Below are 16,140 nucleotides of genomic sequence, written 5' to 3' on the forward strand. Positions count from 1 at the left end.
TTATCTCCATGATGCGGGTTTCAGAAAGTGGAATGGAGCCCTCCCACATCTCAAAGTATCCATCTTCATGTGTGTGCATATGTGTGCGCAAGTTGCTGTTATTGGTTGCCATCTCCACTCGTGGGTGCGTTTCAGGAGGTGGAATGGAGACCTACCAGATCTCAAAGTAACCACCTTTGTGTCTGCGTGCACATCTATGCATTTTCCTCCAAAAATACTTCTCTGAAACTGCTTGTCCGATTGATGCAAAACTTTAAACATAGGAGAGACTCCCCATGGAGAATATTCTATTTCTAACTTTGATGTCATGGGTCATATTGTAAGGCAGCCATATTGATTAAAGGGAAAAAAAAATTGGTCATTTTCTCCAAAGCCGTTCAGCAAAAATTGTAACTTGACATATGTCATCAACTCCCCATGAGGTATAGAGGGTGACAACCTATATAGGGTCATCTTGGTGAAGTGCTATTCCAGGCATATTCTGATCTGAACAATCAAACTTCATATATCTGATCTATGACCCGAGTGAAAATTGTAATTTATAACATGAGTGAAAAATGTAATTTATAACATTCATAGCCCATGCCAATAAACTGTGACATAATCGGGTGCATGGATGATACTGGTATATGGACCATAATAGTAGCATGTATTGAGTTAACGATGGTATTTTTGTTCAGAATGAATGTGCAAGGTGAGACTATGCACTCCACGACTATCGTTCTACATTTTGTGATCACATCTAAATTAATAAATTTCTTACTTGACTCGTACTTTTGCACCCCACTGTACGTGCAGCAATATGTAGCACAGGGTGCTGTGGATGCAGTTAAACACAAACCCACCACAATGCAACACCTGCAACCTCCGCACTGCAGCTGAGGGAGAAAAATAATCAAACAAAGTAACAGCGACTAGTTTTGAACTAAGACGTCGACTGCTTTTGATGTACGACGACCCGTTTGCCCTTGACTAGTTTTTAAGAGTTTCCTTTTCAATGGAGAATGCGCAGCTTCCCTGAGCATTGCAGACAAGGTGGTTCTGTTGGCAGCCTCAAGGTGTGCACTCAACATTCATATGTACCCAGTACCAGGGGCGTGCTGCCTCCTTCCAAAATGGGTGTTCAACGAGTCTGTCGATCTACAATGATCATAATCATTATTATCATCACAACACTATGCCTCAAAAATGGACCAGAGTGTATTAAGACCCAACAAACGATGTAATTTATCATCTCAAAAGGTGAAAGAACCACAGACAGCAAGACAAACTCGGCAGGGGGTTTCCAAAGGAACAAGCGTTACGCCTCGGTCCCCCGTCGGTGAAGTGATGTGAGTTGGCAAAGTGGAAGACGCAAGGCGGCCATCTTGGATTTTGACGTGGCGACCCAATTTTCAATAGCGTTCTTCCTTATGCCGAGATACACCCACACACCAAATTAGAAATTGGTACTTCGCTTATTTTTCAAGATATTCATCTCACAGGGTTCAAACATACATGGCGGCGGCCATCTTGGATTTTGACGTGGCGACCCAATTTTCAATGGCGGTCTTCCTTGTGCCGAGATACACCCACACACCAAATTAGAAGTTGGTACTTCGCTTATTTTTCAAGATATTCATCTCAAGGTTCAGACATACATGGCGGCGGCCATCTTGGATTTTGACGTGGTGACCCAATTTTCAATGGCGTTCGTGCTTGTGCCGAGATACACCCACACACCAGATTAGAAGTTGGTACTTCGCTTATTTTTCAAGATATTTCGCTCATACGGTTCAGACATATATGTGGTGGCGGCCATCTTGGATTTTGACGTGGCGACCCAATTTTCAATAGCGTTCTTCCTGATGCCGAGATACACCCACACACCAAATTAGAAGTTGGTACTTCGCTTATTTTTCAAGATATTCATCTCAAGGTTCAGACATACATGGTGGCGGCCATCTTGGATTTTGACGTGGGTTGCACCCACACACCAAATTCGAATGCGGTCCTTCGCTTACGCACGCACGCACGGACACACGGACGGAGGGGGAAGCCATAGTCCCTCTTTCGCTCCGCGGTGCGACGGGGGACAACAAAGGCTCTGAAGATCCTCCTAAGAGAAACTGTCATTTGATGGAGTGAGACAATGCGATTGATATTCCAAATGAACAGCCTTGTCCACCGACTCAATCTTCATCATGGATCTGGCAACGTAAGTAACAAAAATGAATGCATCCACATGAAAAACCTGTATTGCACAAACAAATCAGGACAACACACGAACACTCCCCCCTTATCCCCTTCACAAACTAAAACCCATTGTCTAAGTAAAATGGTCCCATTGTCTCAGTACACCAAGGAGGATTTTCTGAGCCTTAGAAGCTTGTGTAAAGCAACCCCATCCTACCCCCACACCTAACCCCAATGAGGTTCAAATCCCATATGTATTCGTCCATTATTTTCTGAGGTCTTTGAAATTAATGTTAAAGTAAATTGATGCCCACTTATGTATTTGTCCTGCATGTGATTTATGTACAATTTCCTCCATGACCTGAGACCAATGTCAAAAAGAAAACCTACAAGGTCTTCATGTGCAGCTTGATGGAGTACTGCTCGCCCCTTTGGGCTGGTACTGCAGCCTCACACCGTAACCTTCTTGATGCACTGGAAAGCAAGACATTGAAAATCATTGAAATCTTCCATGACGAATATACGTGTCTGGGCCTGTGACTTAAAATCGCAGAGGTAGTGGCCTCTCTCCACCACCTCCTTTTTGGTCTTGCACCCTCTGCCTTCTCTTGGCTCTATCCTTCCGAGGTTTCTGCAGGGTGCACACGGTCTGCCCGTAACCCTCTTGTAAAACCTCCAAAATCCAGGCTCACTGCTCACCTCCACTCATTTGCTTCTCTTTTCTCTCACAAGTGGAACTGATGTCCCCAGTCTGTTCAGTCCCATTCTTCCTTCAAGGACTTCAAGACCGCTGTTCACCACTACTTCAGGTCATCACCCCCCCCCCCGCCCCCAACCCTAATTATGATGTCCTCTTCCCCAAGCACTCCCTTTCCCCCTCTACCTCAACTCTTTTCGTTTGGTAGTTGCGTTTGGTAGTTTGGTAGTTGCGTTTGGTAGTTGCCGGTTGATTTGTTCCTTTTTTTTTCTTTTTTTTTCATCCCTGCCTTCACCTTCCTCTTATTGCTGTGTTTAATTCAGCTTGTTCATCCCCATATGTCATTCTTCCACTCCCTTTGATATCACTCTTACTTCTACTCTGCTATTGGCATTTCCCCTTTTCCATTTTGCTCCAGCTCTTCTACGAGCCTCAATAATGTACACACAAAAAAAAACACCAAGTAATTATCACCAGAGTATGCAAACAGCAGCACAACTTTACAAAATAACTACAAAACTTCCTCAATCCATGTTGTCACTGAAGGAGTTGGAGACAGAAAAAAGCGAGTGCATTTTATTAACATTCACTGATAAATCGACAAGTTTGCTTTAAGTTGATCATGAGGATAACATTACACAGCCGAGAGTTAACCCACATACTGAAGGCCATCATGACCTCCTCGTTCTTTAACTACCTCAATCAAGCAAACAGAGGATCACTCGAACCCATGCAGGACCCTTTGTGGACCTCTAAACAATATTGGTCACAAATATATGGCTGGAGGAGACGCGTATTGTACAGGCAAAGGATGACGCATATCATACAGGACTTGCACCTGCCGGAGATCACTCTGCGCTCTTGCCCTCAGCCAAAAGTCCCGTAAGACCCAGCTCCTCATTCTGCTCAAAAGTCCTCTCATAATCCGTCACCGTGAGGGCTGGATCAGGATCGGGCGCGCACACATTCTGCACACAAAAAGCAGTCATACATCAGAACATTCAGGATGGAAGTACTAATCCAATATAATAATTCAACACTAATTCGGTTTGTTCTTCTCCCTTATACCAAATGCATTATCAGTCATTGATATTGAACAAATGTGAGGCCTTCAAAATAAGTGTCACACAAGAGAATGACATTATTTGGGACCCATTTCATACCTCAGGAATCATAAACGTCATGATTAACCATCACAACGGCAATCGCTATCGCTCGCTACGGCAGTAGCCGACCGTCGCTATGGCAGCCGCCCAACATTGCCAGGGCCTACTAACAGCATTCTGTCTGATCAAGCTAACGAAGCCAATTACACATTTTTGGGTTACAACACAGCTTCATCCCCATACAACTACCTCTTCCTATAGCCCCTAACTGTGCTCCGAAATGCAATTGTAGTGAGAAATGCATGCATCAAGTTTCAGGCACGGAGGTGTGACGTCATAGAACAAAACGCAGGAACACCGTTTCATCACATTGTAAGGTCACCCACACTGACGAGCAGGACATGAAGTGGGAGACAAAGCAAACCAGGCTTTGGGGTCAACACCTCTCGGCAGCAGGACCATTTGGAGCGGGTACGAAACCTTCTGGAGAGCACCAACACTGATGTATATAAGGCAAACCACTAAAGCACCGCAATGCTCAGGTGACAATGAGGACTGGGAAGAGGGATCTCCCTGGCGTGCCATAACATACACAGTCATGTGTACGTGCTGATTTTGTCTTATATGCGACTATTTCTGAGGATAACATTGCAGGCTGTTTGTGGAAACAAGCGGCGTAATAGCAAACTAGAACGGCACTCAGTGGAGAGCATACCTCCGCCAGGTTAACGTTTTGTATCCCAGAGTAGACCAGAAAATCACAATACAGAATCACATTTAATCAAAATCATCTGCCCACAACTTTTTGAGATATCCTGCTATATGTTGGTTTTAGCCCCATCACTCAATGGAGAAGAATTTATTTTTTTTGTATACAAGATCGAGGCTCGTGAAAGAGCGAACATTAATCACACAGAAAGACAAACCGACACATAAAACATATAACATCGGGAGCGGTACACAAGATGGGGAGAGAGGAGGAAGGACACAAACACAACATTATTTTGAGAGCAGGGACCGAGAGACATGGAGACATCGAGAGATCTGTGAGAGGGAGAGGGCATTGGGGGGGGGACATGGGAAGGGGGTGGGGGGGTGGGAGAGGTATAAAACATATGGACACTGCCAGGACTTCCAGGAAAGAAGTTGGAATTTCAAACAAGGTGGATCTGGGGTGAATTAGCGGGGGTAGAAAAGATCAAGGTTTTGGATGGGGGAAGATAAGAGATGGTGGTGAACAGCTGTTTTAAAGACCTGGAGGGACGAGTGGGATTGAAGGGAGTGAGGGAGTTTGTTCCAGAGGCGGGAGAAAAGAGGAATGAAAGAGTGAAGGTGAGCAGAGAGCCGAGATTTCGGCAGTTTAACCATCAGAGGGTTGCTGGCAGATCTTGTGCGACCTGTAGGAATATTTGGGGGACAGAGTACAGAGAGAGCTGGGGGTGCAAGGCCGGAGAGGAGTCGGTAGAAGACAGAAAGACCACCTACCTGCCTGCGGTGAATGAGTGAAAGGCCCTCAGAGATAGCTTCATCGCGGGAGATTCCAATAATTCTGAAAGCTTTGGTTTCGACAGCGTGAAGCCGAGCTAGGTGAGAGGCAGGAGCACCGGCCCATAGGGGAGAACAGTATTCCATTGAGCTGTGGATGAAAGCCTTGTATGTGGTGAGGAGCTCAGGTGTGCCGAGGAAGGACTTCGCACGACGGAGGATGCCCAGTCGGCGACTGGCTTTGTAGGCCAGCTTGGAAATGTGGTTTTCCCAAGAAAGATCATGGCAGATAGTGAGACCCAAAAGCTTGAGCGACAGAACTTCTTGGAGAGGATTGTTGAGAAAGTAGATGGGAGGGTTGTCCAGTCGATCTTTTCGGAGAGACATAGTAAGAGTGTGAGATTTGTCAGGATTGAAAGACATGTTCCACTTGTTTGACCAGTCTGTGATTTTGTCCAAGTGTTCAGAGAGTGAGGAGGCTGCAGACTGCCGATCTGAGGGCAGAGGAATGGAGCGGCAGAGAGTGGAGTCATCAGCAAAGAGATAGAGAGGATTTTCCAGAGAGTCGGAGAGATCATTGATAAAGACCAGAAAAAGCACAGGGCCCAGAACACTGCCTTGGGGAACTCCAGCCTGAACAGGAAGGGGAGTTGAGAGAAATCCATTCAGGGCCACACGTTGACTACGACCAGAGAGGAAGTCCGCAAGCCATGCATGGAGATTTCCATGGATACCATAGGAGGAGAGTTTGGTGAGCAAAGCTGGGTGCCAGACCGTATCGAAGGCACGTGATATGTCGAGGGAGACAGCTCTGATTTCCTGTTTGCCATTGAGGACCTCCATCCATTGTTGAGACAGCAGAAGCAGCATGTCCAGAGTAGAGTGACCTGGTCTGAAACCAAATTGATGATCAGAGATCAAGCCGTTGGAGAAGAGGAAAGATTTCATATCCGAAGCAATGATGGATTCCACGACTTTGCTGATAATTGGGAGCAGGCTGATTGGTCTGTAGTTGCAAGGATCTGTTTTTGCACCTTTTTTGTGTAAAGCGGTAATGTTTGCTGATTTCCAGGATGCTGGCAGATGACCTTGAGCAAAAGAGAGGGTGAAAAGGACAGAGAGAGGGTGAGATAGAGCAGCAGAGCAGGATTTTAGGACCCGTGGGCTGATGCCGTCTGGTCCAGTTGCAGAATCAGAGTCGAGGTTAGACAAAAACTCCTCCACCTTGTCAGGAGAGAAGGACACAGAGTCCAGGAGCAGTTGGGTTCGACTGGGAAGGGTGGGAACAGAGAGAGATGGGTTTGGGACACAAGATTTTGAGGCAAACACAGAGTTGAGGCATTCGGCTTTGTCACGTGCGATGTCAACTGTGTGGCCATTTGAGGTAAGGGAGGGGATGGAGGGGGAACAAACACCAGAAACGGATTTGACCAGATGCCACCAGGATTTGGAGGAAGGAGACAGGTTTGAGAGTTCATTCTTGAGTGTGGAGAGATAGTGCTTCCTGGCACTCCTGAGGGTAGACACACACTTGTTCCGAGCTTGGTGGAAGGAACTGAGATTGCCTTCAGTTGGATTTGCCTTCCAAGAGGCAAAGGCAAGTTGTTTCAGGGCAACTGCCTCACCACAAGATTCAGTGTACCATGGACGGGAGGAAGGTTAAGACAACTGAAGACGAGATGGGATAAATCTGTGCATGAGAGAGAGCAGTTTGCTTTGGAAGAATTCCCAGGAAGAATTGATGTCAGAGGCAGTGGAGATGGGAGACCAATCCAGACGATTGATGGCTGCTTGAAGACCGTCCCAGTCGGCCTGAGTGAAATGCCAGACTCGTCGACGCTGAGGAGGCTCTCTGAGAATGGCCAGAGAGATGTCCACTTTGACAAGCACATGATCAGAAGAACCGATTGGAGCAGAAGAAGAGCAGCAGACATTAGCAGGGAAGTTTGTCATAACCAAGTCTAGAAGAGAAGATACTCCATTGGCTGAGATCCGGGTCGGGAAATTGACAGATTGTGTCAATCCCAGTGAGTCACAGAAGTCCTTTGCTGAGGTGCCGTGACTGGTGAGAGAGGAACCCACACCCAACCAGCTGGCATGATGACAGTTGAAGTCACCACATATGAGGAAGAGAGAGTTGGGATGAGTGGATAGAAGTTGGTCCATGTTGTCAGACAGTGAAATGTAAATGGAGTCATCACTGTTTGGAGGACGGTACAGAACACAAATGAACAAAAGGTGGGAGCGGAGAGGAAGCCGTAGCCAGAGGTACTCCTGGGGGTGAGGAGGAGAGAGGGCAGTGCAAGGAGAGTGAGGAAGAGAGTTTTTGATAAAGATAGACACCCCACCACCAGGACGAGGCTCAGGTCTATCATACCGGAGGAGGGAGTTGTAATGAGACTGACAACTGAGTGTCTTTCAGAAAGAAGTCGGCGAAAGTGGGACACCTCACTTCCAGGGTCTCTGTAGAGTCTGTCGCCAGCTTAGTCGTCAGCCTAAAGAATCACTACAAGATTAAACAATTCTCATATCCGAAACCATATTCAGATCTTCACCAAAATCGAATCGTCCTTGTTAGACACCCAATCGGTCCACCAAGTTTCGTCCAAATCTGTCCGCAACTTTTTGAGATATACTGCTATGTATCGTTTTCAGCACAAACTCCCAATGGTGAAAAATCACTTAAAAATTTATTCTAGCCGAATCCGAATCCTCATCTTCATGAAAATCTAATCATTTCGTCCTTGTCACATACGTTACACCTCTATGCCAAACTTCGTCTGAACCGATCCACAACTTTGAGATATCTTGTTCACAAACAAACAGACAGAAAGGGGTGGAAACATAACTTCCAACCACCTTTGGTGGCAGAAGTAACAATACTGGGACCTGCTTCTCAGCATTTTAGTCAACAGATTAGAATTCAGCGAGAATCAAGCTCAGCATCGCAGGCCATTGCCCCAAACAAGCGGCGATCTTTTCTGATCTTCGGAAACCCAAAACTGGGGGAAAACAAGAACAAAAAATCCTTTCATCCTGGAAATTGGATAGACGCCAAGAGGTCTGGTATGTGACATCACAACGTAACTTAGATTTCAACAGTACACCAAAGGGGAGATGCAGGTAATCTACACGCACACACATTCAACCCTATTTGTCTTGTTTACAAATGCTAAAAAAATTCTATTGTTAAAGTGGAAAAAATCCTCAAGAGTAAAAGGTCACAATTTGAAGATCAAGGCAACAATGAGTGATAGGTGCAATTCTCAGGTTAAAGGTCGCACGCCAGTGCTGACGGCGATGGCGGTCTCATTACAGCAACAAGTTCTCCCTCATCTGCACAAATACCACCGTGGCGACTTACAATGCAAAATGAATTTGTCTCGATGCACAAAAGCTATAAATACAGCGCAAATGGCAAAGCAATGCCGCGAGACAACATGCCATTACCTTACTTGGTTTTAAAAAGGACATTTTAAAAAGAAAAGTAAAATTGCATTAAACAAATGTGAAATAATCATCACTTCGTCATCTAAACTAAGGAAAATGCCAAACAAGTGGGGAAATGCAATCGGATGGCAATCGATTCACCTGGTGTAGTGTCACGAACATTGGACGATTTACCTGACTAATTCATCAACAACGCAACCCATCTCGCAAAGTAACAAGGCCACATTACACATCCTTGAAAGCTTTGTCGACCTTAGCGGGACAACCGTGTTCCCGACGGGGGACCTTAGCGGGCCACCATTTTGGCACCACCAGCGATCACGCATGGGTTCCACCCTTCATGCCAGAGAGATGCTCGTTTCGCACAGATCCAAGAACAAATAACACAAAACAAAAAGACGACAACAATCTTTCATCTTCACTGTAAAGCAACCTGTATTAGTCGGCAATGACAAGCGTTACGCCTAGGTCCCCCGTCGGTGAAGTGATGCGAGTTGACAAAGTGGAAGACGCAAGGCGGCCATCTTGGATTTTGACGTGGCGACCCAATTTTCAATAGCGTTCTTCCTTAGGCGTAGATACACCCACACACCAGATTAGAAGTTAGTAGTTCGTTTATTAACGCACAGGTTGTAAACCTGTGCGTTATAGCGTTTGCCTGGGAATTTCGGGCGCTCAAAAGTGAAGCTAGTTTCTGTCACCCATTTCTGTCGCTCATTTCTGTCGCTCAGATGTGTAAACATGACGTCATCAAATCTATATTTATAGGATAGGTTATAGGAGATATATATGTTATAGGATAGGAATATAGGACCCAAATGACCCAGAGGACCCAAATGACCCAGAGGACCCAAATGACCCAGAGGACCCAAATGACCCAGAGGACCCAAATGACCCAGAGGACCCAAATGACCCAGAGGACCCAAATGACCCAAATGACCCAGAGGACCCAAATGACCCAGAGGACCCAAATGACCCAGAGGACCCAAATGACCCAAATGACCCAGAGGACCCAAATGACCCAGAGGACCCAAATGACCCAAATGACCCAGAGGACCCAAATGACCCAGAGGACCCAGAGGACCCAGAGGACCCAAATGACCCAGAGGACCCAAATGACCCAAATGACCCAAATGACCCAGAGGACCCAAATGACCCAGAGGACCCAAATGACCCAGACGACCCAAATGACCCAGAGGACCCAGAGGACCCAAATGACCCAGAGGACCCAAATGACCCAAATGACCCAAATGACCCAGAGGACCCAGAGGACCCAAATGACCCAAATGACCCAGAGGACCCAAATGACCCAGAGGACCCAAATGACCCAGAGGACCCAAATGACCCAGAGGACCCAAATGACCCAGAGGACCCAGAGGACCCAAATGACCCAGAGGACCCAAATGACCCAGAGGACCCAAATGACCCAGAGGACCCAAATGACCCAGAGGACCCAAATGACCCAGAGGACCCAAATGACCCAGAGGACCCAAATGACCCAGAGGACCCAAATGACCCAGAGGACCCAAATGACCCAGAGGACCCAAATGACCCAGAGGACCCAAATGACCCAGAGGACCCAAATGACCCAGAGGACCCAAATGACCCAGAGGACCCAAATGACCCAGAGGACCCAAATGACCCAGAGGACCCAAATGACCCAGAGGACCCAAATGACCCAGAGGACCCAAATGACCCAGAGGACCCAAATGACCCAGAGGACCCAAATGACCCAGAGGACCCAAATGACCCAGAGGACCCAAATGACCCAGAGGACCCAAATGACCCAGAGGACCCAAATTACCCAGAGGACCCAAATGACCCAGAGGACCCAAATGACCCAGAGGACCCAAATGACCCAGAGGACCCAAATGACCCAGAGGACCCAAATGACCCAGAGGACCCAAATGACCCAGAGGACCCAAATGACCCAGAGGACCCAAATGACCCAGAGGACCCAAATGACCCAGAGGACCCAAATGACCCAGAGGACCCAAATGACCCAGAGGACCCAAATGACCCAGAGGACCCAAATGACCCAGAGGACCCAAATGACCCAGAGGACCCAAATGACCCAGAGGACCCAAATGACCCAGAGGACCCAAATGACCCAGAGGACCCAAATGACCCAGAGGACCCAGAGGACCCAAATGACCCAGAGGACCCAGAGGACCCAAATGACCCAGAGGACCCAAATGACCCAGAGGACCCAAATGACCCAGAGGACCCAAATGACCCAAATGACCCAGAGGACCCAAATGACCCAAATGACCCAAATGACCCAGAGGACCCAAATGACCCAGAGGACCCAAATGACCCAGAGGACCCAAATGACCCAAATGACCCAGAGGACCCAAATGACCCAGAGGACCCAAATGACCCAGAGGACCCAAATGACCCAGAGGACCCAAATGACCCAGAGGACCCAAATGACCCAGAGGACCCAAATTCTATGTATGTTTCTATGATGATGTATGTTTTGGTGAAAGTACATAATGTGAATACTAGTAGCAATTTTACAAAAACCATGGCATAATTTCAAATCTTGACCCGAGATGATAATTATGCTACATCATAATTTCCATGTGCCAACCTGGGCGGAATCCAAGTGGATTCACTTGACTTGTTTTTCAAGATATTGTGCTCACAAGGTTCAGACATATATATGGTGGTGGCCATCTTGGATTTTGACGTGCCGACCCAATTTTCAGTAGCGTTCTTCCTTATGCGTAGATACACCCACACACCAGATTAGAAGTTAGTAGTTCGTTTATTTTTCACGATATTTCGCTCACAAGGTTCAGACATACATGGCGGCGGCCATCTTGGATTTTGACGTGGCGACCTAATTTTCAATTGCGTTCTTCCATATGCCTAGTTGCACCCACACACCAAATTAGAATTCGGTCCTTCGCTTACGTACGCACGCACGCACGTCCGCACGCATGGACGGACGGACATGGACAGAGGGGAAAACCATAGTCCCCCTTTCGCTCCGCAGTGCGACGGGGGACAAAAACGCACTGGACGTACTTGGGGACTTCATTAGGATAAATTAATGTACCTGCAGGTAGCTGTTTCCTGCTGGATCGTCGAGAATGAACATGATGTCTTTCCTTCCTGCCACAACCTGAGATAAAACAAAGGAAGTCACTGGAAGGAATGAAAAGGTTAATTATGCAGAGACGGGCAATAAGAGGAGGGATGATGAGGGGAGATATATCCAGTAGACCGGTGGAGGGTAGGGGGTGGGGGGGATGGAAGCAAAAGGTGGAAGGTAGAAAGAGAGGGCAGGGAAACAGGACATTCACCCAAAGGAGGTGGATAAAAGTGGTACCAACCTCGTCAATCTCCAAACCAAAACGTTTCAACTTCCCAGCCATGTCAACATCTCCACTGTCTCCAATGGTGAATGGATTTCTGTCCACAACCTGTTGGACAAACATAGGAGCCTCATTAAATACCAAGGATGGTAATTACTCAACCCCAGAAACCCTGACCGCCAACTCCTCACCAGATCCCGTATGTCCAGCAGCAATCCCTCCAGGGTACTAAACCTCCCACCGAGAGCACCAGGTCCGAGTTCTAGTTCCAGCTCCGGGATCAAAACCGCACACGTGTCCGACTGTGGCATACGAGTGATAATTCAGCACAAAACTCGAACCGGAAACGTCAACCAAATACGTGTCAATCTGATGCACCATGTAGACAAAAGGTGGAGTTATAAATTCAACACACCAGTTTAAGTCCTCCATGCAAAAGTGGGTTAAAGGAGAACCCAAATGCTCAGACCACCTCGATGCTAATCTATCCCTTAACACCCCACAAAATAGATATGATGTCTTTTTCAGATTTCGGATTTATAAAGTGGGTAGTTTTGTGATTACAAGTTGAAATCTTCACGATTAGCCATGACATCACACCAGGTAGGTGACCGACACTTCCGTATTGTTTATGGGTTACAGCGCGGTACAATTTAACTCAACCGGCGAATGATTTTCGAATTTCTACAAATATGCCGCGTTGATGCGTCATTGGTGGTTGCACTAATGCAAACCGAGATGGTTTCATGCCACACCAATGGCCAAAAGATCCGAGGGTTGCCAGAAATTGGACAAGGCCTGTCCGAAATGCCCGAGTGTTGATCGGGCCTACAAGATGTTTGGTTTTGGGTTTGGGGCATTTTACAGAGAACTGATATGACACAACAGAGATGGCTAGATGTTGTGGTTATCCACCACCAATGAGAGAGGATGCCACCCCACGATTAAGCGGAAGAAACAACCAGCGCTGAAAACCAACACCATCTCTACTGAGCTACCAGCATATGGATATGGGTAATTTGAGTGGTGAATCGAACACCTGTAAAGGCATGCCGGCGACCTATCTCATCTCGCCACCACCACTCCTTCCCCACTCCACTGGGTCAAGACATCGACAGTACAGACACGAAACAACCGTCCCACAAAATTAACACTATTTCTGCTAAGCGGCACCCTGCCCGTGAAGCGGCATACTGAAGAGCAGCACCCCGCTCTGCTCACCAAACTCTCCTCCTTTGGTATACATGGAAATCTCCATGCATGGCTGGCGGACTTCCTCTCTAGTCGCAGTCAACGTGTGGCCCTGAATGGGTTTCTTTCATTTCCTATTCCTGTTCAGGCTGGAGTTCCTCAAGGCAGTGTTCTGGGCCCTGTGCTTTTTCTGGTCTTCATCAATGATCTCTCTGACTCTCTTGAAAATCCTCTCTATCTCTTTGCTGATGACTCCACTCTCTGCCGCTCCATTCCTCATCCCTCAGATCGGCAGTCTGCAGCCTCCTCACTCTCTGCAGACCTGGACAAAATCACAGACTGGGCAAACAAGTGGAACATGTCTTTCAATCCTGACAAATCTCACACTCTTGCGATGTCTCTCTGAAAAGACCGACTGGACAACCCTCCAATCCACTTTCTGAATAATCCTCTCCAAGAAGTTCTGTCACTCAAGCTTTTGGGTCTCACTATCTGCCATGATCTTTTCTGGGAAAACTACATTTCCAAGCTGGCCTCCAAAGCCAGTCGCCGACTGGGCATCCTCCGTCATGTGAAGTCCTTCCTTGGCACACCTGAGCTCCTCACCACATACAAGACTTTCATCCGCAGCTCAATGGAATACTGCTCTCCCCTCTGGGCTGGTGCTCCTGCCTCACACCTAGCTCGTCTTCACGCTGTTGAAACCAAAGCGTTCAGAATCATTGGAATCTCCCGCGATGAAGCTATCTCCGAGGGCCTTACACTTACTCACCGCAGACAGGTTGATGGTCTTTCCATCTTCTTCCGACTCCTCTCCGGCCTTGCTCCCCCAGCTCTCTCTGGGCTCTGTCCCCCAAATATTCCTACAGGTCGCACAAGATCTGCCTGCAACCCTCTTATGGTTAAACTGCCAAAATCAAAACTCTGCTCACCTTCACTCCTTCATTCCTCTTTTCTCCCGCCTCTGGAACAAACTCCCTCACTCTCTTCAATCCCACTCCTCCCTCCAGGTCTTTAAAACAGCTGTTCACCACCATCTCTTATCTTCCCCCATCCAAAACCTTGATCTTTTCTACCCCCGTTAATGTCACCCCAAATCCACTTTTTTGAAATACCAACTTCTTTCGTGGAAGTCCTTGGTGTCCTTGTGTTTTATACTTCTCCCACCCCCTCCCCCTTCCCACGCCTTCTCCCCCCAAGCCCTCTCCCTCCCACACATCTCCCGATGTTCCTGCTCTCAAATGTTGTGTTTGTGTGCTTCCCCTTCTCTCCCCATCTTGTCTACCGCTCCCTCTTTCTATATATTTTGTTGGTCTGTTTGATTTTTTTTTTGTGTGATAAATGTTAGCTCTTTCACGAGCCTCGATTCTGTATCCAAAAAAAAAGAAAAGAAAAAAAAAAAAGCTACCAACACGGACACGGGCGATTTAAGTGGTGATCAGACACCTGTGTTGGCCCTGCTGGCGAGCGATCTCAACTCTTTAGATGTGCTGGCTAACATCGCTGCCACCTTGCCCTACGCATCTGAAGAGCTCAAACACCCGAGCTAACCATAGCCATGACCACCCCACACCTCCCCATCCAAGATGCACCATCATTGGTCACCCGAGCTAACAATAGACATAACCACCCCACACCCCCTCCAAGATCCTCCATCTTGTTTCTATTTGAGTCTGTATGGGGGCGTTCCAATTAGGAATTTCTTTTTATTGTGCTTTCATTTTTACCGGCATTTTATTTAACTAGGGCATGCCCGTACTATATATATATCTAAAATTATATCCCCCCCCCTCTATTTACATGAAATGGTTTGGTCCATGAAATGTTTTGGTCCATTCGCAACGCCAAAGCGAACGGCGAACGCTTTACATGAAATGGTTTGGTCCATGAAATGTTTTGGTCCATTCGCAACGCCAAAGCGAACGGCGAACGGCTTGCGAGTACAGTGACAATCCCCCCCCCTCTATTTACATGAAATGGTTTTAATTAGTTTTAAAACATAGTTTAACGCCAACATAGCGGCAACATAGTTTGCCAACGTGAAATAAATGAATACGCTCTCAAATGTGCCGTCCGAGGCAGAGTGTGTTCGCCACGTTCGGCACACGCGATAGCTCGCTGCTCTCTGATTGGTTGAATCGTTTTTTGGACATAGCTCGGTAAGTAATTGTCCGATTAATTTAAAACCTTGAAAAGGCACATCCTCGGGTCCCCAGCAATATACCTGGCAAGTTTCAAGTATATCGGACCGGTAGTTGTCGAGAAACAGCGGTCGCATACACACACACAGAGATTACTGGAATTATAGATAGATAAAGCGGTTTGAGAGGTTTCAAATGATCAAATGAAGAAAATAATTCCATTCAATGTACAATGTGTGCTGAGTGGGTTCATCAAAAATGTAGTGGTTTGAGAGGGTCATTAACCAGTGTGGCAGCTACATTCAAGTGTAAGGTGTGCACAGAGGGAGCTGCAGATGGAGGAAATGTTGAGTTGGATCTTGGAGACGGCGTGCACCTGGAAGGTGTGAAAACATTTTGTTACCTAGGAGACATGCTGAATGGATAAGGTGGATCAGACTCGTCAACGGTTGCTAAAGTGAGATGTGCCTGGAAGAAGTTTCGGGAACTGAGTGGCGTGCTGACGAGGAGGGGAGTGTCGTTGACGCTGAAGGGAAAGGTGAATGCTGCATGTGTGAGAAGTGTTATGATTT

General features: G+C 47.1%; 1 protein-coding gene across 1 annotated transcript in view; it reads right to left on the reverse strand.

Annotated features, from left to right (window-relative positions):
• Positions 1-3,434: 3,434 nt before the first annotated feature.
• The window catches only part of ZPR1 (ZPR1 zinc finger), a 68,064-nt gene continuing 55,358 nt past the window's right edge, over positions 3,435-16,140 (reverse strand). The window contains exons 11-14 of the mRNA XM_068135347.2: positions 12,428-12,538; positions 12,255-12,344; positions 11,978-12,043; positions 3,435-3,840 (exon numbers count right to left, since the gene is read on the reverse strand). Coding sequence (XP_067991448.1) covers positions 3,721-3,840; positions 11,978-12,043; positions 12,255-12,344; positions 12,428-12,538 — 387 coding nt within the window. The 3' untranslated portion in view covers positions 3,435-3,720. The remainder of the gene's footprint in view (positions 3,841-11,977; positions 12,044-12,254; positions 12,345-12,427; positions 12,539-16,140) is intronic.

This window comes from Myxine glutinosa, chromosome 14 (genome assembly GCF_964187855.1).
Source record: "Myxine glutinosa chromosome 14, kmMyxGlut1.1, whole genome shotgun sequence".
Classification (NCBI taxonomy): domain Eukaryota; kingdom Metazoa; phylum Chordata; class Myxini; order Myxiniformes; family Myxinidae; genus Myxine; species Myxine glutinosa.